The 25390-nt window shown below is 38.9% G+C and overlaps 1 protein-coding gene across 1 annotated transcript; it reads left to right on the top strand.

The window, feature by feature from the left end:
- The first annotated feature begins 21653 nt into the window (after positions 1-21653).
- On the top strand, positions 21654-23255 carry rag2 (recombination activating gene 2). Its single transcript, XM_085465120.1, has one exon. It carries the CDS (start codon positions 21654-21656, stop codon positions 23253-23255), a length of 1602 nt encoding a protein of 533 aa, XP_085321246.1.
- Positions 23256-25390: the final 2135 nt, after the last annotated feature.

Raw genomic sequence — 25390 nt, forward strand, 5'->3', positions numbered from 1 at the left:
AGGATTCAAGTATTTCTTTTCCATTGGGGGCCACTTTTTTGAATTAAAAAGGAAAACCAGCTGGCATAAAGCATATTTTTATTCCACAGTTTCAGATCATGCAAGTCAAAACATATCACGCAAAAACAAATGTGGAACACAGAGGAACAAAACAACGAAAAAAAAACATTATTTCCTGTGTTGCAAGGATCCAGGGGGTTACTTTACAACTAGTACTCTTTCACATGAAATTTGTTCGATTTTCAAAATGCATCACATGATGAGCAAACTTGGCTTTTGTTTTGTTTTTTCATTTCTTTTTTCTTGTGGCCAGTGTTGTTCTAAACTTAACAGACAAGAAGACTTGAAAACAAAAAATCATTTAAAATTTCCAAAACGTGGTCCATGCTGTGTCTGGTTGTCATCCAGCATAGTTAAAAATGCAATAGCATTTCCACAATATGTGCAAAAGATTTGTGGTTTCAGCCCCACAACTTCTCTGGCACTCTATCTTTCCCTCCTTGTTATAAAGTCTATTCTCCCTCCAAGAGACTATAGTTTATATGTTCAATGACAGTGAATATCATTCAAGTTTCCCCGCTCTTCCACTGACATTACAAAGTCTCCTTTACTTCCTCACTGTATTATTAAATGTTTTATCAATGTCATGCTTCAGCTGTTCCAATCTGAAGAAGAAAAATCTGGGCTGGAGAGCCATATTGTTTCCCCAACTCTTGAAAGTATTATACTGAGTATTTTTTTAAAGTAATCCAGATAGATATTCAGCCTCCCCTTCTCTCCTTTTTCTTCTAATTTGCATCAATCACTTTAAGAGCACAATTTGGATCATAAGTCACCAGTACATCACTGAGTAGAGCTCCTTGGTCCCAAAAAACATGCTTTAAAGTTTTTGCTTTGTTTTCCACAGTAATCACCCTGAATAAGTTATACTCACCCATTCAGTTGACCTACACATAATCAAGGTTGCATATAGTTCCCAAGACTCTAATCTGTGATGCAATGAACAGGACACAGGAAATCAAACTGTTCTCTTCTGCTTCTTCTTTTTTATTTTTTTAATCTGACATGTTCTATGAAAATATGTACCAAGAAATACAGCATACGTCTAACTTTTCCAAAACTGGAAAGCAATGGGCCATAACTATCGAAGCTCTGACTTCTTAGATTATCTGTATCAATAATGCCACATTTGACTCTGAAGTGTTGGCTTGTTGTGTCCTCAAGATATACCAGGATATAATCTTCAAATAACACTGCCTTTTGTTTTACTAAATAACTCTATGTATCATGTAATTGTGACCTTTCCTTTACTCGTGCATTTGGTTTAATTTAAAACATTTGGATTATCTGTGTCAGTTTGCTGAAACTGAAACTTGTGCTGACTTTTATACAGGCTCAAAACTTGCAGCAGTTCATCTAACAGTACATCGGCAAAGCCTGGAACTGTCATTTACCTGGGTCATCCTTGACTGTCATTAAAGCCCAATTAGTCTAGAGGATATATATCTTGTTTGCAGCAAACGCTGGCTTCATAAATATTGCAAGAAGCTACCCAGACGAAAGACAATTACTAAAAATTAAAGGAATAGTTGGCCACCAAACATACCATGTATTCCATCTAATTGTTCCTTGCACTGTGCCTGCATGGGGTATCCTAGGGAAGAGACGGATGACTGAACCTAGAGGTGCCTCAGCATTGTGTCAGAGATTCCCCACTACTTATTTTGCTCCGACAGAAACAAGTGTTGATTGTCCTGAGCCTGCAGAGAGCCACTGGGGAGAAAGCCCAGAGATTAGGGCTGACAAGTTAGCCTCCACTTGTGAGAGGAAACATGTTACACACATACAACAGTGTCACATTAGACCAACTCCCCAGCGTGTAAAAAGACAATGGCTGAATTGCTGAATTTTAATGTTGCTGCTCTTTTGTATTGCAGCAGCTTACTGGGTGTCTCTGTTTTTGTTTGAAACACAGCAGTGTCACACTTGTACACAGCCAGTTTTTTCCAGCAACTAAGCAATCATATTACATTTTTTCAATTTGAAACACATATAAGTGTATTTTAAATAACATAAAGGATTGCTTCTGCTCTAAAGGGGACAAAAAGTGTGCAGCAGAGGGTTATTTGGATAGTGGTTGCACAAACACATCCCTGCATTTTGACTGGTTTTACACTCAAAAGCCAAGGTTTCAAACTGCTTGTTTTGGAGAAGTATCTAGATTATCACTACACACATTTTAGGTCCCCCATGTGCTGAGTTTCATCCAAGTATTTTAACAAAACATTTCACAAGCACTTAATTAAATGGCCACTAGGGGTCACTTAATTTCAAACGTATTATAGGTCTTAATATTAACCAATGAGGACTATTGTGTTGGGTGAGGAGAGTCTTGTTATTTCATTGCCAGTGAATGGCAGTGTAAATGAAATAGAGTCATACAAAAAATGAAATTCAATGGGCAAAATGTGAAATACAGGACATTAACCTGAATTGGGTTTTGTTCACCAAGATGTAATAATTGAATTTTTTTCATTAAGGTCATATGATGATAGGTCCAAAATTTAAGGCTTTTTAATATAACAAGGGTGAACACTACCAATGTAGATAACTTTTAAAAACATAATAAAAATTTACTCATTGTAAGATGATATTTATTTAGTTATTGCAGTGCATTTCAGCAAATGCATTCTTTTCCACTAAACACGGACTGTTTACCTGCAGGGCAGCACGGTGCCGTTGTGGTTAGCACTGTTGCTTCACAGCAAGAAGGTCCTAAATTCAACTTCACCATTTGACTGTGGCCTTTCTGTGTAGAGTTTGCATATTCTCCCCGTGTTCGCGTGGGTTCTTTCGGCTTCCTACCACAGTCCAAAGATTTAAAGTTAATGGGGTTATGTTAATTGATGATTCTAAATTGTGATTATGACTATTTGTCTCTTTCTGTTAGCCCTGTGATAGACTGGCGACATGTCCATGGTGTACCCTGCCTCCCTGGGATAGGATCCAGCCCCTCCACGACCCTGAATTGGATAAAGAGAAGACAATGGATGGATGGATGTTCACCTGCATCTCCAAACATATTGGTCAACAGAATTAGAACTACAAGCAGACTAAACAAAGACAACAAAGACAAAATGACACACAGATCTTTGCTCTTAGTCTAAGGAGCTTGGAAAGAAAAGCGTCTGGACTTCTTGAAGATGTTTCACCTCTCATCCGAGAAGCTTCTTCAGTTCTAGGGTCAAATGGTGGAGAGTCCCAGATTTAAACCCCGTGGGAGTATCCCCCCAAAGAGGGACAAAAGGAACCCCTGATGATCCTCTACCTAATCACATGAGCCAAGGTGTGAAAATGGGTGTGGGTCACAATCAGTCAGGGTTTCGGGTGAGCTCATTGTGAAACCTAGCCCCACCCTATCATGTGATTTCCTGAGGTCAGATGGCCCAGGGTGTGAGTGGGTGTTAAGGTGTCTGGGAAGGGATCTCAAAACTAGATTATAGATGACTGAGAACCTTCACAGACATCTTGTCTCTTACAACATTTTCATATTTTCATATAAGAGTACACCAAGCTATATTTTTATTCCTTCTTTCCTGTGATCAACAGCAAAGAAGGAAGGATGAAAAGAAGAACGTTTGCTAAGACAAGTCTTCATGTGATCTTCATAATGCAAAAGATCATCATCGCCCTTGGGTCATCCATACATCGGTACTGGCACCAGGCTTTTACACAGGATGGGAACTCTCTGAAGGTAAATACTAATGTTGAAAAGGCGATGGAGTGCTGAACATAGCTGGGTTTATCCTATCCTGTCCGCTGTGCTTTCCTTGATAAAGTCTCTCCAGTTCTCTCTACACCAGCTTCGCCTTGGAACTAAGCACTTTTTCTCCAGCTCCAGCAGTTGATAGCACAAGGCGATCAGCTAAAATCCTGACTAGATAACATCAATGGAGTTTCAGACATGGCTACGAACCTTTAGAAGGTAAAAAAGCATCTCAATGTTAACACATAGCTGATAGAACAGGTTTGCACTACCACTACCACTGCGAATGAACTAAGTCTGTCTTTGTACAGAACACATGAAACTGTTTACAGTTTAAAGTAGGTGTGAGGCAGGTAGTAACAGCAAGCTGGAAGTTTTGTTGTGAGCCTAATTCAATTCTGTGATGGGATCTGTCTACTTTATTACCTCAGTGAATTACCTCCTCTCACCCTTTTCCTCTAACATTCAATCTAGGTGTATATATAGGTGTTATCTCACAGTGGCACAATAGCACAGGGGATATTTACTGGATACTGTGGGGATGTAACAATACAAACATATTATGTTCTTCAAAATGATGCGAATTGCATCCAAATTATAGCTGCAATATTCTTTTGTTGTTGTTGTTGTTGTTTCTTTGGTTTCTATGTGGACCTGCCGCACAATTTCAACTCGACTTCAAGCAGAAACTTTTGAATTTAAGTTCCAGTAGAGCTTTCTCTATTCCATAACCAACTTAAAGTGTTTCTGTTATCTTGAGGAAGAGGTTGTGTGTGGATGTGTGTGTCAGAGCCTTTGGTCAGGCATTATGCGGGCTTTGCTCGAGCACACACACATTCACATACACACACTCACCCATAGCCCTGTCACTGTCCCTCACTATCCCCCTTAACACAGAAGCAGTTCAATAAATCACTGTCAACTACAAATAAAACATTGCTTAATCAGCATTGTTGGTGTAAAAAAAAAGTCATGATTACGAATCTGCCGTTACACGTCATGTAGCTAAAGTCTATTTTTTTACAAGTTGAATTTGATCTCAGGACTTCACTGAATCTTGTTCTGCAGTTCTGCTTTCCCATGAGTCATCAGTTGCATTTATATTCCATTCACTGACTTTTTAATCCAACTGTGAACTGCATTTTATATGGCTAAAATAGTTCCAGACGGTTTTATATGATTATTTGTACATTTCTGATGCAGTGTTAGCAGTGTGGCTCTATCGACCACTTTAATACACACAGAAATATCTCAACAAACATTGCACGGATTTAATGGACAAAGGGGACAAAAAAGTCACCCACTTACACCGCCTCAGTATTCTTTTTTTTTTTTTTTTTTCAGATATAGCAGATGCAGATGCTGATTGTGGCTCTGCTTCATACCCCTGACATCAAGTGTACTTACTCTGAAAGATCCAGTCACACATGGCTGCGCAAGGTCAAAACAAGTTTATGTCATCTGCCATTCCAACGACTGTCAGCTAATGCATACTGGTCCACATTAATGACCAAACCTCATGTTCTTATGTAAAGGTCAAGCTAATAATTTGAGCTGCAGTAATAATTTAAAAAAGAAAGTTCATATATCAGTGAAACCCTCAAGTAGAAACAGTCCTTTTAAAGTACCTAGAAAGAGCTGAATAAAATCACTGCAGACTTGAACTTGAAATACCCTGTCCCCGTTGCTTTCCTTTCATCCCCCCACTGTCCCTGTCCTCATCAGGATTCAAGCAGGTAGAGATGAGTCGCAGTACAACCAAATTGAGTTTTGGGCAGCATACGTGGAAGTATACAGTGGCAGTCTGTTTGTCCACATAAATCCCACTGATCCGCCGCAAAATCCAGTCTCCACCACAGAGGGCTCTGTCTGAGGCCCAAGGCAAGCCTTGACAGGTGGTGCCATCCTGAGTACTGGCAAGGTGAATGTCTGCCACAAAGGAACAGTGGGGGTAACTTGACAAATGTTGAAAAATAGATATGTATACTGGACCCTGTTTCTCTGTCTACATTTCTTTGAACATTCTCAGACCTGATGCATCACTATCACTGCTTAATTTTACTACAAAATGAATAAGAGCAGCAACTGTTTGCATACATGCGTACAAGAACAAAAATTCTATATCCATGAATCACAGCCAACACAATCCATTTGTCTAGATCTCTAAGTGACATGACAGGTCAGAAAGGTCCATTATGTCCATAATAAAACGCTCAATTACCAGCAGGGTTTCTTTATATCCTCCGAGCTTTGAAATGTACTTAGTATTGCAGCTATTTTAGACCAACTCTTTCCCTCCCTGTTTGACTAGCAGGTGAAAGCAAAGCTGACGTTGTCCCTTATCAGACTATTGTCTGAGTGCAGAGCCCCTTGCTTTTCCTCTCAGTCCTCACTGTTGGGAGTATGTATGCTCACTCATGTACAGGGAGCATCTATCTGTGTCCAGTCCATGCGTCTGGATGTGAGCGTGTGTTCAGCGTTGCAGAAATTTGGTGGTCTGTGTGCAGTCGCCACCATAACTCATTAGTGCAGTGGGAACATCGGATGAGGCTCATTGCCTCAGATGTGGTAACAGTGACCCCCACAGGAGAAGAAATATACCGACCTTCGTGGCAAAGAGGGACTAATCCCCAATACCTTCACTGATTATACCCTGGTGCAAGCAGTTCGTGGAGACATAGTGGGCAAGGGCAAAATAATAAAATAATAATGGCACCAATTTTTTTATCTCTATCTTAAATAGGCCAGGAGGAAACTTTCTCAGCAAGAATATTGCAAGTGACATGATATGCTTTGACTGGTGGCTTCGTGCTTCACAGTAGTCTGTCTCCCTCTCTCTCTCTGCACAAAGCAAATCTGTGCTTTCTCTCATTTGGCAGGATAACTGTTGAGGAGAAAATTCCCAGAGGATTATTCTTGTGATCCCTTGAGATGTTATCATTATGTATCAGACACATTATCTTGGGAACTATTAAAATGATCATCAGCTATAAAATACTTGAATCATGGGCGAGCAAGTGGGACTGTAGTGTATGAGAACTGTGTTTGCTAATGTAAGCAGGAGCTCAAGGATGTAAACAAACCTGATCCTCAAACGCAAGAGTCTCTGTGATTGGCCCAAAGAAGTTTAAAAAAAAACGTGTTCCTCTAAGAATGTGATTTCACTACACCATATGCTCAGTACAGATTCATCTTTTGATCTGTTTTAGTGTGCACATCAAACCCTGTTAACTAAGACATCATCTTCCTTCAATCAGAGCACACAGATTACCATCATCATTATGTTGTGCCAGTCTTTTTGTTGGGGTTTGTTGTGGTTTAGATGCCACTGATGATTTTCTTTTCTTTCCTTTTTTGTGTTTTGTTTATGCATTCATGTTATTTTTTGTTCTATTTTGCAACAAAAGAAGCTGATAAGCCAGGGAGCATAGATTATAACATAATTACTTTTTAAATATTTCTTTTTCCCAGGTGATTTATCCCCCCTTATTGTACATCACAGTGGACTATGAAGTATTTTTATTTCAGTATATTCACTGGATAACATTGCATGTTAAGATATTAAGATATTACACAAACAAACTACCCTACAGCATATTGGGCAAACTGACTACATTGCAAACAACCACAATGTTTAACCGCCTCTTGCAAATTAACATATCAGTATCACTACCCTTATCATAATACATTACAATACACAATCTTAAATACAACACTGCTTGTTGTTTCATATGCTTGACAGAAAATAGCAGTATTTTCAATTTTGCCTCTAGGTGCAAAATTGAGACTTGATTTTCTCTCATTCTCTCACAGTTTTTTTTGCTTAAATGAGCTGAATACTCATCACCACAAGAGTACTACAGCGGGGGACAGAATTTGTACTTGTTTGTTTGTGTCACTATAGACATTAACAAGGGAGCAGCAGTAGGATTAGACACATAACAGCGAAGAGAAGATGAAGTAAAGTGAATCATCTGTCACTCTGCTTTCCATCTGTCCATGAAAGGAACAAATTACTCTGCCTTCCATCCAGGCCTGAAATAACACCGGGCAGGTAGCATGCAGTCACCTCTTCTGTCCTTAGTGTACACATTCTCTATGGCATCAAAAGCATTGCTTTCAACCATTGCCGTGGTTGTCATCAATTACCCATCTGGCCAAGCAAAAACTTATTTTGTTGGGAATGTCCTATGAATGCCAAATGTTGCCTGTACAATTTCATCTGTGTGTACTCCAGCTGCTGTCTGCCTGGCAGTACATTGAGCTTAACAGGCTAAATGGCTGTGTTGCTTGTTGAATCTGGGTGGTAAATATCATATTGCGATAAGCCAAGACAGAGTGTTTTCCAGAGGTAGGTAGGAAATTTAGCTGCTGTGCTTCTTAGAAAAAGGGGAGAAAAAGCATTCCAGTTTTGGTCCATTATGGAAATTATGCCAAGTATCCCCAAACCCTTCTATATTACCAGAAAGTTAACGACTTCAAAACATCTAAATATGTTTTATGTACCTAGTGCACCTGTTTTTCTGTTACCCGGCACAGTTGCAAAACATTATGATTTATAATTTTGATTATATCATGTTTGTTGCAAATTTATTAGTTTTCTTGCTTTGCATTTTATCTGACAGTCATCCTGAGGGATAAATGCCCAGTATAGTATTTTTTTTTTAAACTCAGTAAATCCTAATAGTAAAGCAACAGAGAGTGTTTTACAATGAACAGCTGTGCCAGATGGAGGCCCTGTTTCATTCTTCTGTTGATTTGCTCTTTTCCAGCTTTATCACCTGTGTGTTACTGTTGGTGCCCCACTAACAGTGCACCTGCAAACAACAGTAGAAGCAGGCTAGGCCTCGGGGGTACCCTTTTATCACAATCCTCATCTCTCCTGTTGGGGTAGCACCAACTGAAAGGCTGTGGTCACGGCCCCTGCCTCTGTGCCACCACAGGTTGTGGCACCACCTGGGGGAGGATGAGTCTGTGCTCTAGGACCCCTGCAGTGCCTATTTATCCCTGTAGAATCACTTTTCTCTATCCATACATAAAGAACAAGAGAGCACTAACACTCATGGGCTAATTTTAATAAAACAAAAGGTATGGTTAATCAAGGTTTATAATTGTGTAATGTAGATCCTGGTGTAATGCTTCTGCTGCTTAGAAAGTTTAACATAACCTTTAAGAGAGCTTGTGTTGCAGTGTAAGAAAGGCAAACATTTTAAAGTAAACCAACATACATGCTGTAGGAACTGTTGCAAAATATGTCGTGCATACTTAATTTCTAGTTATATTTATTTTGCCCATTATATATAGTGTAGTATATATACTACAGTGCTGGCAAAAACATAACCAGGGAAAGCTTCAGTGACAGAGCCATGGTGAACAATAGCAAGCAAAGAGGACTAAACTCATGTTCTCTTAATAATAACAATATTCAAAAAAGTCACATAAGTAGGGAGTTACTGTATGTAACCTACATTAAATTAGCTTACACTTAAATTTGCCAGTACCTCCCATCTTTCCATCCTTTGTAACCCATTTGTTTTGACAGAGAAGCACTGAGACACAGACTGTAGCAACATGAAATTAATTACAGTGCTGCATGTTCACCCAGTGGGCTACAAACACTGAAAAGCTGACAATTGTACCCAGCAAACACTTTCCCTTGAACCACACACACACACATACAGGGTGCTCTTTCTCTCTTTTGCTCGTGTACAACTTCTCAAAGGCCTGTTGTACCCCACCTTTAAATGCATTTAGTCCTCAACTATCACTGACTCATCTGTAATCAACTGATTTATTCAATAGTAAAATTCTTGACAGAGTTTGATGGACGGATGGTGTGTGTAAGCATAATCAAAAGCAGGATTATATGTGAGTCAGATTGTTGACATTTCTTTTCACCAGGAACTAAAAATTGTCAAAATTAGCTTCTGCAACAACATGATGTTTGTCAACACCCTTTTTTGTGTTGTTTGTGTGTGCATTTGTTTTGTTTTTTCAGTGTCATATGTAATTATGTCAGTTTTTTTAATATATAAAAAAAACTGTCTAAATAAACCGACACATAATTTTATTAAAAGACTTTACCAAATTTCGTAATGGTGATATTTTGTCCTTGTTGCCATGCTTTTGGATGCGAGGGTCGGTTACAGCAGTGTCAGGTGGCAGACGCAGGTGACTGGGTGCATCATTGTCTTCACCTTCGTGATAGGAAACCAGAAACTAGAACATGATCAAGTGAAAAACAAAGGACAAGTTGACAGGGCACACGAAAGCATTATTGATACTAAATGTGCACACAGAAAGGTAAATGCTCTTACTTGAAGTCACTCCAGGTACACTGGCACATGAACACTCCCACCTGAGGACATTTAATTGCATTCAAGCAGACACATGGTGAGATGCGGAAAGACAAAACCGTTAAGTCCTTTTACAGCTTTTCCCATCTTCATGTTGGATGCTCCAGTGGCTCGCCCTGATTTGAAATGACAGCCTCTCTTACCTGCATGGCAAATCTGTTGTATTCTTCAAAATTAAAATAAGAGCAGCATTACACTGGCAATGATTATCTCATCGCCTTTGTTGTGTGTGATCATCCAACACAATTCAGGAGTGTGACAATGAAATTAGAGGAAATGAGAGCTGACTCGCCGTTCAATTAAAATCAAGCTCCAGTTGTTTCTGAAAGGGTTTCTTGTCAATGTAATTGAATTGTATCACCAGGAAATCATGCATGGAAATGATAATTTTGCAAAGTAATTATTCTGCCTTCTCATAGACTAAACCAGCGGACATTGCTTGCAGTATATTTTAGGAGTGAAAGGTGGCAGAGAGGGCTAGCCAGGCCTGCCAAACACAACTTTTATTGTTTGACGCAATCTGTCTCTCAGCTCCAGCCACAGCCCAGGCACAGAGCTCTGCCTCAGTGAGAAAAAACACAAGAGTGAATTCCATCAAAATGAAAGGCCTTATTAGTTGTGTCAAATACTGATATTCACCATGGCAAAGTGCAGAGAAAACAGACAGCATTACAGGAGCACACAGCAGGCCATATCAACAGCTCAAGCCAAAGGGCCCCAGACAATGACTTGGGATGGCGTGACGGCAGGCATATGAAAGGCATCACAGATGACGTCTAATCTGTATTAAAAGACATGGGCTGGCTGTAATCACCTCTCTGTCACTGTGCTAATGGAATCGAAAAGCAGATAACGGACACGAGAGGCAAAGGAGGGGTGAAAAACAGTGTAACAGGGGGAAGAAGAAAAAAGAATAGCAATCCTGATAATAGCAATGGCAAAATACGACAGCTCTTGCAAAAGCCCAGAGTACACTGAAAGGAGAACAGAAGGTAAGTGTCAAAGACAGATGAGGGTGTACAATTATGGACCCCCCTGTGTTCATAAAAGGGAGTTTCAATCAATTTTAAGGAGCCAGTGCTATTAAATATTGACACTATCCTCCGACTTTCAGGCTAACCCTTCCCTCTCCCTGGTTTAGCAATCACAGACAAGATGCTTGTCATAATTAAACAGCCAGCCCTCTTTTCCTCTTTGTACTATTAATTAAACTGCTAAGAACTGTCTCTCCAGACAGTAGATGGATGAGGTTACCGTGCATAAGCTGGTAAACATGTTTAGTGTAGCTCTAAAGTCGGACGGGTTTGTCATGAATTGATTCACTTTCAAAGCCAGCTTCAGGTGGACACTAAGGGAACTGCACTTTTAATATGTTTGCATTCATTTCATTTTAACCTCTAGAGGTTTATGTCTAGTAACAAATGAAGCCAATGTTGCATCCCTACGATGTCAGCGGGAGAGAAAGTTCAGTCAAAACATGTCCTCAACCCATTTCAGCTTTAGTAGTTTAACTTGTTAACATACCATACCAGAGGCTTAAGGTTGAAGTATTTTGAGGAGATTATTTTAGCCAAGCAAAATGAACTGTATATAAATATCAACATGGCCACCATGTGTCACACTTGAAGGCAGCAGATGAGCTATTTTCTAATACACTTCCAAGCAATAGGACTAAGGCCTTGTCCACATGTATACAGGTATTTTGGTAGACTTAGCTTTTTCTATAGAATTTGGGCGCCCTTCATCCACACATAAATTACACTTTAGATCACTGAAAACTGAGCTTTTGAAAAACTCCTTCCGGGGTGAATAGTTTCAGAATCTCAGTTCCGCGTTGACAGGTGGAAGAAGAAAACAGAGATTTTATCTCTTGGCATCAAAAGCGTGCACCATCATCTCCTTTTTTTTGATGTCAGACTGTGTGCTGTGTTGTTGTGAGCTTTTGCTTGACCAAATTTCTATAATGGTCAGGATTATGTTATCACCTGTTACTCTGAGTTCCCATGTGGATGGAGATATTTTCCTAATTTTCTAATTTAAAAAGAATAGCTGTGTACGTATAGATGTAGGCAAGACACACGAACATAAATTTTCCAGACTCAGAAGCAATACAAAAACAATAAATAAGGTTTTATTTAGTAACTCAGTAAATACTGACTGCAAACATGGAAGAAGTGCTTCGTGGGATCACACCAAAGGAACACAGCACTGCATATTCCTGCTGGAAGAACTAAATGTGTGCAGAAAAGGACATTTGGCCTCCTGGGCTTAGACTGACAGATGCAGGGATGCATGGGTGAAATGTGTCTTGATAATCTCGGACTATATGTACCATTTCACCTTGAGGAAGGGAAAATAGAGCTTGTCTGTCGTGTCCTTCCTCTTGATTAACTGTGTAACTTAAAAATGGCTTCCAAGTTGTAGCCTGGCAGACAGAAGCTGATGTTTATATAGCATTTTTCAGCTAAGGATTGCAACCATGTACTCATCCCACCCCTGGTAAAATACTCCATGTATTGTGACCTGAACAGTACAGGTAATACTACACAGTGTAAGCCCCTCTAAATAATATTGCAAGTTTAATCATATGAGATTGTTGAGTCAGACAAAAATCTCTTGACATGTTTTTGTCTACAGGCAGTTACAGTAAATGTTTGATAGAAACACAGATGGGGAGGAGGGAATTTGACAAGAGGAGGAATTGGGAGGAATTCAAAGTGTCAAGGAGGAGGGAAAAGTGCCATGTTTGGCAAACTGTAGCATGCTAGTCTATGACAGAGTATCATGGGGCATCCAAATTCAACTCTTAGTAGCTTTCATCAACCAAGGTCGTGCTGAATTAACTATCAGAGACTAGTTTTGATTTCCAAACTGACAATGTTTTCTAATATTGTTACTGTGCTGACATAGCTAAAAAGCTTGCTAAAATATGAGTAACTAACAAAAAATTTCAATATTTCTGTGAAATGTTGGCTTTAAAGCTCCACAGATAATCCAGACAAGCTGATCCATCCAAGTGCAAAATTCTGAGGAGTCATTGATCGTGTGGTAGAGGCAATTACAAGCCACTCAGAGTCAAAGAGGAACAGTCACTTTCCAGAACGCCTCCTTTCAGTCCAATTTTACGCTTACAGCAGCATATTCATAATTACTCGTTCTAATCAAGGTGGGAGTTCACAGTGAGCCATTTCATTATGTCAGCATCTCTGGGTGGCAATGGAGTCAATAGCCAAATCACATCTGTACCATTTGGCAGAAAGACGAATCCCACCTCTCATCAATCTTTGGCAGCCAATTTGCAGTGTCAAATCGTGACTATCAAACCACATATATGCTCATTATACTGAATATGTATGAGCAAAATGTACTTTCAAAGCAGTGATTTTTGCCAGGTTTTGACAGAACATGAAGAGAGAATGGAAAATAGGTGGTGCAGTACCTTTAACACTAACAACAGGACATCGACACAATCTTTAGTTCAATTATGCATAAAATGGTACGGTGCTATTTAAATAAAATGCTTTGCTTAATAACATTTTCAAAAATATGTGTTAAATGTCTAGACATAAATACTTTCTGTTCTTGAATAAACACACTGGTGTAAAAAGAGAATCTGTTTACAGCGGTCCTCTTGAATTGTGACAACAAAGAGGACAAACTCTAGAACTTCTTTAAATTCTCTAAGTCTTGTACAAAAACGCTAATAGTCCCAGTCTTTCACAAGACAAAGGATGTTCAGTAGCAGCATGCTAACATGTTTTTAAAAGATTGCTGGGGTAAAACATGAAATGTGACAAAATCCAAATTATTCCAGTTTATTCTCTGAAGATGAAAAATATCTGCAACTAAATTTAGGGTAATTTACAGTTACTTTACCGTTTCTTATGGTGCCTTAATTCTTTATGGAATAGATTGAACAAGGTGCTGGACAAATTCCTCTGAGATTATGTTGACATCACACACGTTATGAACTCTGCAATGAGATGTTTTTAGCTTTGTGACATTATCCTACTAGAAGAGACTTTTGGAAGATGGCTGCTTGCAGGTACATAAAACATAGATGTCAAACCCATACATCATGAGTCAGATTACAATTACAGAAGAAGTTCTAAAATGATGGTCATTGTCCAGACTATCCTGTCAATCAAAATAAATTTCTATAACAGACAGTGGAAAAAATAAGAACTTGTTCTGTCATTTAATTGTTTATCTGCTACTTAATTACTTTGGTGTGTTATAAATGACCATTGAAGCAGTGACGCTGGAAAATCTCTGAAAGTTATTAAAATACATTTCAAGAAAGGCCTAAATTTACATTCTCCTTCACATTTTCCAAAGCTGACCTGTGGGCCAAGTCTGGCCCCCAGGCCTCATGTTTGACACCTCTGTCATGAATTAAAAGTGAAGAGAGCTAAAAGTGATGAATATGGTCAGCTATAATATCCAGGTAGGCTGTGGCATTTAGATGATTCACAATTGAAGCTAAGGGGCCCAAAGTGTGGCAAGAAAATATACTCCACATAATTACACCGCCACTGATGGGTACAGGGCAGGATGCATCCATGCTCTCATGTTGTTGTTTTTTGTCTCATGTTGCTATATTCTGACCACAGCCTGAAAATGTTGCAAAGGAAACTGGGACTCATCAACATAGCCAACATTTTTGTGCATCTTTTGTTCAATTTTATGTGACCTGAGTGAAATGTAGCCGTGTTCTTAGCTGACAGGAGTGGTACTTGTTGATCTTATGTTGCTGTATCCCATCTGCTTTAAGGTTCAATGGGTTGTGTGTTCAGAGGTAACCAAGATGTGCCCCTCTGCACACCTTTGCTTGTAATGAGTGGTTATTTGAGTTACTGTTGCCTTGCTATCAGTTTGAAGTTGTCTGGCCAATCTATGGCAACAACAAAGCCTTAACACAATTTTCATATATATGAATACATTGAGAGCATGAGAGCTCTGTAGCATTGACTCCTGCAGCTGGTACATGTCACCTGCTGAACCATTATTCATTAAAATATAAGATAATAAGACACTCAGTGAAAGCTGTATGAGAGAGGCCTTTTTCACCCTACTCATATCATCCAGTGTACAGCGTCTAGCAGCCCATAAAATGTAATCCTGATGATCAAGTGGTGTTATTGACTGTAGTCGTTACATCCAGTGTCTGATTTGTTTGGGCAGTCGAGAGTCTCTCATGCCGAACTGTTTTTATGCTAAGGGATCTTGTGCTCACTCAACTGCCTTTTAATCCTAAAAATAATCAACAGCCTAATTAATTGGAAACCAAATATGGGATACTATCTAAGGCCATCAGTTTTACTGTGGAGTCCACTGATATATGGTATTGATTGCAACAGGGAGCCCTCTAATCAGAATCATGGCAAAATCAATAGCTGGCATTGCCTGAGGTCCTGTTCATGCTTCAGTGTACACATCTGAAGTGAACTCCCCTGTGCTGAAACAGTCTGGTCATTTGCTTAAAGAAAATCGAGACTCAGTGCAATTGCGAGGAATGTGGAGATAAACCAGAAGAGACAGACAGAGATATAGGGACTGGTGAATGAGAATAGGCGATAATCCATGAGGGGGTTTGGTGTGATCGAAAACTGTTATGGAGGTTTTCTTACTCAAAGCTTCAATCCATCAAGTTGGAGGGTGCAGCATAGGATCAACAAGCCATTGATCTCCCCCTGATCCACCAACAAGTTCCAGCCACAGAACTGTCTGGCTGCTGTCACATCAAGCCCCTTCTCTGCTCTGACCGCTCTATTCTTTCTTTGTCATTTGATCCCTCCACATCTGGGAACAAGTTAAGTTGCAGGGCAACAGTTTTGTGTCTACTCACTTACCTCCTGGGGGATGGGAGAAACAGGAGAGGATAGCTTATCAATTTAAAACATGGCTTTAGGATGCCTGTTCAGCATATTCAACAGTCACATCCCATAAACAACTAAATGAAGCAAACCTAAAAATGCTCAGAGGGGCTACATAAAGACCCTGAGTTTGCCTTCTACTGTGTACCAAGGCAGTAATATGCTACTCACTTAGAAAGAGGACAGCAGAAGAATGGCACATTTGGTGAACCAAGAATAACAAGAACATGATTCCAAAAGAAGAAGGATTTGGAGGAAAGGAACATTAAGCATGAAAGAGACTCGCATTATCACTTGCAAAATTAACTCATATTGTCATCATTTGCTTAATCAAACATGTTTTCTAGAAAAATGTATGTAGCTGAGATTGCATTAATTCATCGAATTAGAAAAGTGTAGCCAGAAATAGCAAGATTGGGATTGATTGTGGTCTTCCAGTGCAAAAGGCAGAGTATGAGGACGCTAAAAGCAATGCTCTATCTCCTCTGTTGTCAAAGTACTGTGCCTTGTACACTATACCCAGACAAGAGACAGGGCTTATGTTCTTTGACCCACACATTAGGCTAAAAACATCAGCCTTATGCAGTAAGTCATCTGTAACTTTTAACAGCATTTAGATTTGCATCAACTGATCTTTTGAGTTAGTAGTGCAACAACCTTTAAACACAATATAACCAAAAGCAATGTACATGGTTAACATATATGTAAGAAGAAAGAGACTGAAAATACTAATCGGTGCTCTTGTCACAACTTACCTCTTTCACAATCATATGTTTTTAAGGTTAGGGAAAGACTATGATTTGCCCTTTTAATCAGGACTTACCCTAATATTACAACACAAGCGTTTCTAATGCAGGTTGTAAATTAATACTAAATGTTAATCAACTTTAAATTAATCCACCATTACACCACTGTTGTTTCCATGTGAAATCTAAATAATCTAAATAAAGGAGAAATGAAAAGGATTCTGATTCAGACTTTTCCTATGACTCACAGTAAATTGTAAAACACAAACCTGATCATCTACATTAGAATTCCCTACAAATAGGAGTTCTGAAGTTTCTTATTTCAACTTGATGAACTGCATGTAAGGGCCAGGGCTTCTGTCTCCCACATTCTACATTTAGAAAGGTTTGCTATGAAAGAGTCTCTTGCGTGCATGGTTTGTTGTCTTTTGCAAGTGATTGAGCAGCTGTTGTGATGGGCAGATAGAGTGGACAAACCATACATAAGGTGAAAAAGTCATCCCTAACCTGACCACTTTGCACTCTATCATTCTTAAATGATGAATGATGCACCATTCTAAAAACTTACAGTCCATGATGCCATAAAATAGATTACAGAGGTCAGGATTTTCACACTGTTGATCTCAGTAAATTCATATGTGGGTAAAAGACAGTGAAACCTTGTAGATCATGCTCTGCATAAACCAGAAAAACTCTGCCGTCAATCAGACTGTTTCCTTAGAAATCTATTGTAGTGGAATTAATTCTTATTAATTCTTTATTTAAACTGACAGCATTTTAAAAATGTATAAATATTGAAGTTAAATGGCCGGCCAAATGGCACTGAGTGGAAGGGGGATGTAATTCTGGCATGTAAAACCATTTGAATTTTTTGAATTGGTTGTGAGTGTCTGAAGAGGAAAATGTGAAAATGGAATGCTGTGCACATTAATTGAATTTTTTGAATATATTTGCATATCATTTCAAGTCCTGAACTTGATTAGTTATAGTTCATAAATGTTAAACTGACAGGACTACAGACTTCAGGGTATATCAGACCAGTATGGTACTGACTTGTGTTTTTGTTTTTTGTTTTGTTTTGTTTTTTTCAGTTTTCTTTTGTTTTCTTTCTTTCCTTCATTCTTTCTTTCTTTTCCAGAAATCATGGAATCCCCCATGTCATTTTTGCAGTAAGTATCTTTTAAGTCTGACATGATTATATTTCACTGGTTAGACCTGGGAAGTCTTTCACTGTCACTAAAATCACATCACCGTGATATCAAAAGTGGATGCAAACTTTTGATTTTGAGCAAAAAATGAGACTCAAAACAAAATGCACTTACTGAACTAATGAAACTGCGCACTCTCATAAAAAAAAACAACCTTCTCCCAGGTTTCACACACAGCTGCACAACGACGTTTTAATACTCTTTAAAACATTTGAATTTTTGAAAAAAAAAATCACCCCATGGAAAGGGAAAATGTCCCCTATGGAGTAGGTAGTATTTTTCTGTACCAGCCTGTAAAGCTGCTTATTTCGGCTGCACAGTTAGACATTTTGACGTGGCAGTATGTGCGGACTGACTCACTTTTGGCACTTGCATATAGGCTTTATTTTTCAGCCCCTGAGGCTGCCACTTGAAACTGAGCAGAAGCCGGCTGTGTGAAAACAAAAGTTTCGAATTTCAAGATTGATCTGTGATGTTTACGCTTTACCTAACGCAAGATGATAACCACCATACCACAGACTCAAGTGGAAGTACCGCCAGCACTCAGTAGCCCACCAATCACCACAAGGGGAGCAATTACTGTAACATTAAATAGTGATAAACACCACTGCACAGTGATCATCAGAACATCAGAGCTGTCACCGCGCCATCCATCAAAACCGCACTTCAGGGTAGCAACAGTCAGGTAGTGATACATTACAAGGGACAAAAACAGGTGCTAGCATAGATTCTAATTACTTTGTTCTATCAATTATGCACAAAATCCTTGCATGGCCTGGGGTCTGCCACACACTGCTGTGCCTCCTACACACTCTCTGCACCATCCCAGCTGTGGTTACATAGCAGGCAGGCTTTTCAACACTGGTATGTGTGAATGCCTTCAGGTAACAAAAAAAAAGAAGTTTATTTTTCCAAGGCTGGATTCATACAGATGGAACAGTTCTGAAAAAAAAAGAGGGGAAAAAACAATTTGCATATCCCACTGACATTTGATTGTATTATATCGTCTCTAGTTATGAAAGTAGATTCTTTTCGCTTCCACTCAGCCCTGTAAGCATCAGTTTAGACACACAGGTGCTCTGCTGTGTTGTGTTTTCAAGCTGTAACGGTCTTCCAGGCACTTGTGGTTTCTGCCTTTGTTTTGCACACTCCTCAAGTTTTCTCTCAGCCACTCGGTGCACAAAAACATTATGCTAATGAGAGGAGGAGACATCTGCTTCCAGCTCGGTTTTTCTCTAGGCGTTTAGGCATGTGTTTGTCACTCACATAAAGAATCTGCTTTTACCTACAGTAGGTCAAATTTTTAAAACAGAGGCATGTGCAAAGAATTTTATACTGAACCAGATGCTATGATGCTTCAACATTGCTGAAGGATGAATGTTTTGTTTCTCTTTTCCTTAACCTCCCACTCATGAAGCAGTCTCATAGCAGGCTAATGCATCAGGTTCATTCTACTGTGTGAAACAATGGCTCATATTCTTGGCATGTCATTCACCAGTGAATGGAAATGTCAAGAAGTTCAGCTTTGCCATGAAATGATTTTTAAGGTCATGGTTTAGGAGTTATTTTGTTACGTGTCCAGTGAAGCTCTTGATTTATATGGCATGTGTGCAAGGCAGACAGAAACGTATAGCAAAATGTTCAAATATGCAAGGTGAGTGTGTAAACAAACCTGCAGCAGTCTCTTAATATTTGAAGGATTCTATCATTTTTTATGTAGTAAATAAGGTTTGCCATAACCATAACAAAATTAAGAGGTTTGGTGTGTAACAAGTGTAAGAAAAACACAGGGGACAAGCTTTAATTATGTTGGTTGTCGAGCTGTAAATGCTATACCAGTGTAACAAAAGCACACATATCTGCCAACAACATTTTTTAAGCAACCTTCTCTGTAGTTAAAATAATAAATAAGTAAAGGGTTTAACAGTGTTCTTTGATCTGTTTTTCAAGCTTTGGTAGAACAAACAAGTGAGAAAACTGCTATTTTCAGTCACGTATGTCAAGTTAACTATCTGACTATTTCAACTACTTTGGTTATTGTAATACGTTATTTTAGGACTGCACAGTTCAATAATCATAAAATTTTAAGTAATCTGCAATTTCCTGGATTAATTTCCTAGTTAATCTTGGAAGCATATTAATAAACTTTTGATTTGTCTAAGTGCAATTAACTGAATGCTTGCATCTGCTTCAGTAATTACAGTAATTAAGATAACATGGTGGCAAGCTCTATTATTTCAAACTGTGTTATTTAAACTTTTATTTCACATGTCGGTCAGTGTGTTTCTTTAGGGAGTCTCTTCTCAGATGGGTGTGTCACAGATGTTACACCACAGATGGCACACATGTAGTGGTTTTCCATATATTTGCGATGCCTACTTCGATCCTCCAAATTAAAAAAGAAAAAAAAATGAGGCGTGTCTTGTCAAGATAGTAAAATTCAAACATATAATGATGCTTGTTTTCCAGCTAGGGGAGAGCAAATCTAATTTATTTATTTATTTATTCATTTATTTCCTCAGTATAGGTCAGGTTGCCCATTCTAGGTTTAAAGATTTATCTTGTCTTTATCACTTAATTAAAGCAAGGTTTGCAACACAACTTCTTAATTAGTGTAAAAATCTCCTTAAAGAAAATGGTGAAAAAAAGAGCAAATGAAGGAGTTCCCCATTCTTTTGGATCTAAAATGTGAAAAATGTATTAAGAAAGCGACACAAATTGCATATAGCAGACAGTTATGCATTTTCCAAGGTTTTGCAAAGGTGATTTTACATTGATATCACTGAAGTGTCTCACTAAAAGCATTCAGGCATCACACCTGCCAGTGTGCAGCAGTCACAGACTGTTAACCTCAAGATCTGGAAGTGTCTGTGAGTCAACGAAGCTTCACAAACGCTACCACTGTCTGCCTTTGTCAAGGTTCAGCTACATAAAGAGTACTTTAACTTCATCTTGGTGATCATAAGATTCACTGAAAATTCAAGCACTGCATCCTGCCACTGGCTCAAAGGTAAGCAAACTAAAATCCATTCTACATTAATGGAAGAATAACAAGTTCTCTCTCTCTCTTTGAGTAAAGCTGTGCTCTTGCAATGCCAAACTCAAGGTCTCTTTGCTCATCATGTTCACACTACAGACAACACTTTAAAAAGATTCTTAGAAACATTCTCAGTAAATCACCTTCTCACTTTTTCAAACTTAAATGTGAACTTGATGCATGAGGAATTTTTTTTCCTTTACTATTTTTTGCAGATGGTTAAAGGATTGTAGAAAATGCAGTGCTGCTTTAGTTTGCGAGCTAAAATTGGTAGTGGCTTAGAAGACATCAAATGTAGTAGCACTTTTAATGGTAATAATTTACACTGCAACTGTATAATACTGATATTATGAGTCCTCTTACAACTTATCTTTTATAATTATTACTCCAATAATATCTTTTGCTTTATGTATCTGGTCACTATTTAAGTGTTGGTAGCTATTAAATATGCCATGATTTTCGTAAAAAGGCTAAATAATTGACCCTATGCTACATTTTAGTGCCTGTAGTGCATATTATGATTACCTAAGCTGTGCTCGTCTACACGTTACTTTCATAAACAGGAAGAACAATTACAACCATCTGAATGAACACAAACAACAGCTGACTTACACATTGTGTTTGTGTCTTTCATTGCTGTTTTGACACAGACACCTGCCAGAAAATGACCCTGCAGCCATTAACTCCAGTGAACTGTGCAGGCCTTCTGCAGCCCGGCTGCTCTCTGCTGCAGCTGGATGGTGAAGTTCTGCTGTTTGGCCAGAAGGGTTGGCCTAAGCGCTCGTGTCCAACAGGAGTATTTGGTGTACGGTTTAAACATGGCGAGATGAAGCTGAGAGCCATCTCGTTCTCTAATGACTCGTGCTACCTGCCCCCATTACGCTGCCCAGCTGTTTGCCGCCTCGACCCCTATGATGGGCTTCCAGAGAGTTACCTCATCCACGGTGGTCGCACTCCAAATAATGAGATCTCATCAAGCTTGTACCTGTTGACCATGGATAGTCGTGGCTGCAATCGTAAATTAACGCTCTGCTGCAAAGAGAAAGAGCTAGTGGCAGAAGTGCCAGGACCTCGATATGGCCACACAATGAGCATGGTCCAAAGTCGTGGGAAGACAGCTTGTGTGTTGTTTGGGGGTAGGTCCTACATGCCCTCAGGAGAGAGGACCACGGAGAGCTGGAACAGTGTTGTAGACTGTCCACCTCAGGTGTTCCTCTTTGACCTGGAGTTTGGCTGCTGCTCTGCTCACACTTTACCTGAGCTTAGTGATGGACAGTCTTTCCATCTGGCCCTTGCTAGAGAAGACTGTGTCTACTTCATTGGAGGCCACTCACTAGCCTCAGACTCACGTCCACCGCGTCTGTTTTGCCTGCATGTTGAGCTTTTGCAAGGCAGCCCGTTGCTTTCCTGTGAAACCCTAGACAATGGTTTATCTATCTCTAGTGCCATCTTTACACGTACGGGACCCACTCATAGATACATCATCTTAGGTGGATATCAGTCAGACTCACAAAAGCGGATGGAGTGCACTACTGTGATTCTAGATGAGAAAGGAATCCACTTTGACCCCGTAGAAACACCCAAGTGGACCCCAGATATCATCCATAGTCGCACTTGGTTTGGTGGCAGCTCTGGAGAGGGAGGCATCCTACTAGCTGTGCCCACAGAGGGAAGGCCATCCCAACAAGATATGCATTACTTCTACCAGGTGAACTTCCAGACAGAGGGAGAGACCAGAGAGGAAGATGGAACCCTTGCCTGCAGCCAGGAGTCAATGGATTATGATGACTCCACTCCTCTTGAAGATTCTGAGGAGCTCTACTTCGGCCGTGAACCACATGAGTTGGATGGCAGCAGCGACGGAGAAGGGGAGGCTTACAATGAAGAGGATGAAGAGGATGAATCACAAACAGGTTACTGGATAAAATGCTGCCTTGGCTGTCAGTTGGATCCCAACACATGGGAGCCATACTACTCCACAGAGCTCCACCGACCAGCCATGATCTTTTGCTCCAGAGGGGAAGGGGGCCACTGGGTGCACGCCAAGTGCATGGAGCTGTCTGAGACCCTGCTGCTGAAACTCTCTCAAGGCAACAAGAAGTACTTCTGCTTGGACCACGGAGGCCTGCCCTACCAGGAGATGACCCCACCTCGACATATTATACCACTGAAGCGCATCACCATGAAAGCTAAAGACAAAAAAAGACCTCTGACAATCAAGATGTCCCCTGCCAAAAAAAGCTTTTTCAGACGGCTGTTTGACTGACTCAGATTTTCATATGATGTGTGCCTGTTAAGAAAACTTTGTATGCTTAGGATGTTTTTTCCACCCTAACAGTAATCTAATAAACCAAATCGAGAAAATCCCTCAAACTACCTTGAAGTGCTCACTGAACGTAATAGAGTCACAAGCCAAGTTTAAGTTAGATCACATGACTATTGAACTAACAGACAAACACTCACACCTACTTGATTTATTTTGAGTTAAATTAACAGTTTACAGTTTGTGAAGATTTGCAACATTTCCTTTTATTATTGAATGTTTCTGTTGTTATTTCATATTGTGCAACAAAAATGCAGTTTTACTCTTTATCAGCTGTGAAAAGGTTCATTCTGTTTGTTTCTTTCTTTCATACGTACGTTTTAAGTACCACAGACCCACTTTCTGATGCAGATGGAACTGAATTGTTATTGCAGTGTTTTGTACAATAAAACTGATAAATCCTTAATAAAATTTGTGATTTTCAGTCTGTAATTTTGTGTCCTCACAGTGGTGTATTGTTATCTTAAAAAGACATACTCTAATTAGCCTATCAGTTTAAAACAGTCGGTGTCTCCCACCTGATGCTGTTATTAATGACCCTGTTTTAAATTTCCTATACAATAAATTTAGCATGTTTAATGAAGGCATGCAAATTTTCACAGTTACAGGTAGTCACACTATGGAGGTATGAGTCTAAAATTTTACTTATTATTTTTTGAATTACTGCATTATATTCTCCAGCATATTTGAGCTATTGTACCAATTTAATGTTTCTCAATCCGAATTCTTGTACTTGACAGGTTTACAAGGTCTTATCAATTATAGAAAACATAATGGGAATTAAAAAGCTCAAAATTTTAGCCCACCTTTTGGTACTTTAAGGCCCTGTAACTCTGAAAATATTCATAGTATGAAGGTAAAAATTTTAAATATCTTATTAAACACACAAAGTTACTGTACAAAGCATACTAGCTAATTTTGAGGGATCAAATGTGAACTGTTGTCCTGGTACATTTTATATCAAATGATCCAGTTATATGTGAGTTTCAGTTATTTGTCATTCTCTTGAGGAATATACTGACTACTAACTCCAGCTTTCAGTATTAAGTAGGTATTAAGTAAGTATACTAAATTGATTTCAGAGTTATATAAACATGAGCATAAATATGATATTGATAAACAATACGTAATCAGAACTGTGAACAGTTAAATGGTCTAAGCTATATATATATATTGAATCAACTGAATTTCTTTAGTTTTTAAAGTGCTTCCATATTCTCTGCATTCAGGTCTGCATCTAGTTTGTTGTAATGTTTTCTAAAAGATCATTGTTATTTTGTTTTGTTTTTTTATTAACACTTTACAGCTGAATTCTGTGTTACTAATGCAAAATTAAATTAAATACAAAAATAATAATAATTTAAGCAAACAAGAATCACAATTCTTCAGTTTTTATTTATTATCTGATGTAAACAGAGACAAAAAGTACAAACTTCACAAAAGGATGGTAAGTTGTCTGATTCAATGACAATACATAAGAAATAAGTAAATACAGCATAACATAATTTGAAGGTAGTGGTAGGTAGTGGAACTTTAGTGTATGCAAAATGAATGAACAGAGAAAGTATTGTGCGGTCCCAGTAAACTGTACATTTAGTCTATGCATGTGAGCCCAAAATGAGGAGATACACTGTGAAACATGACAGAAGTAGAATTTTGTGAATCATCCATCATCCATTACTTTGGAAATGCAATTCATTACGGCAAAAACAAATATGAGACAAGTTGCTATATAATGCACTCCAAAACATGGCGTTATGGTAGCACTGTGACAAGTATCCAATGAAATGTGGATATTTCATAGCTGTCATATGGTTACATTTATGACAGTAAAATAAAATCAAACATTCAATCAAGTAAGAAAACAAAATTGCCTGTCACAATTCAAAATGGTGAGGGCAGAAAAAGACAATATAATCAATCAATCAAACAAATAAAGTTGCCAACAATTCAGTTTACATCAGGTCTCTCTGGCTCTCACCCATCGCTCTCCCCTGACGACTGAAGCTGTGAAGATATATCAGCTGAGAAAAAGAGCCAGGTTATATATAGAACTTAAGAAAAATCCCTGCCTGCTA

This window comes from Copadichromis virginalis, linkage group LG7 (assembly GCF_057382275.1).
Source record: "Copadichromis virginalis isolate Kocher_CV1m ecotype Utaka linkage group LG7, C_Virginalis_male_GT1.1, whole genome shotgun sequence".
Lineage (NCBI taxonomy): Eukaryota > Metazoa > Chordata > Actinopteri > Cichliformes > Cichlidae > Copadichromis > Copadichromis virginalis.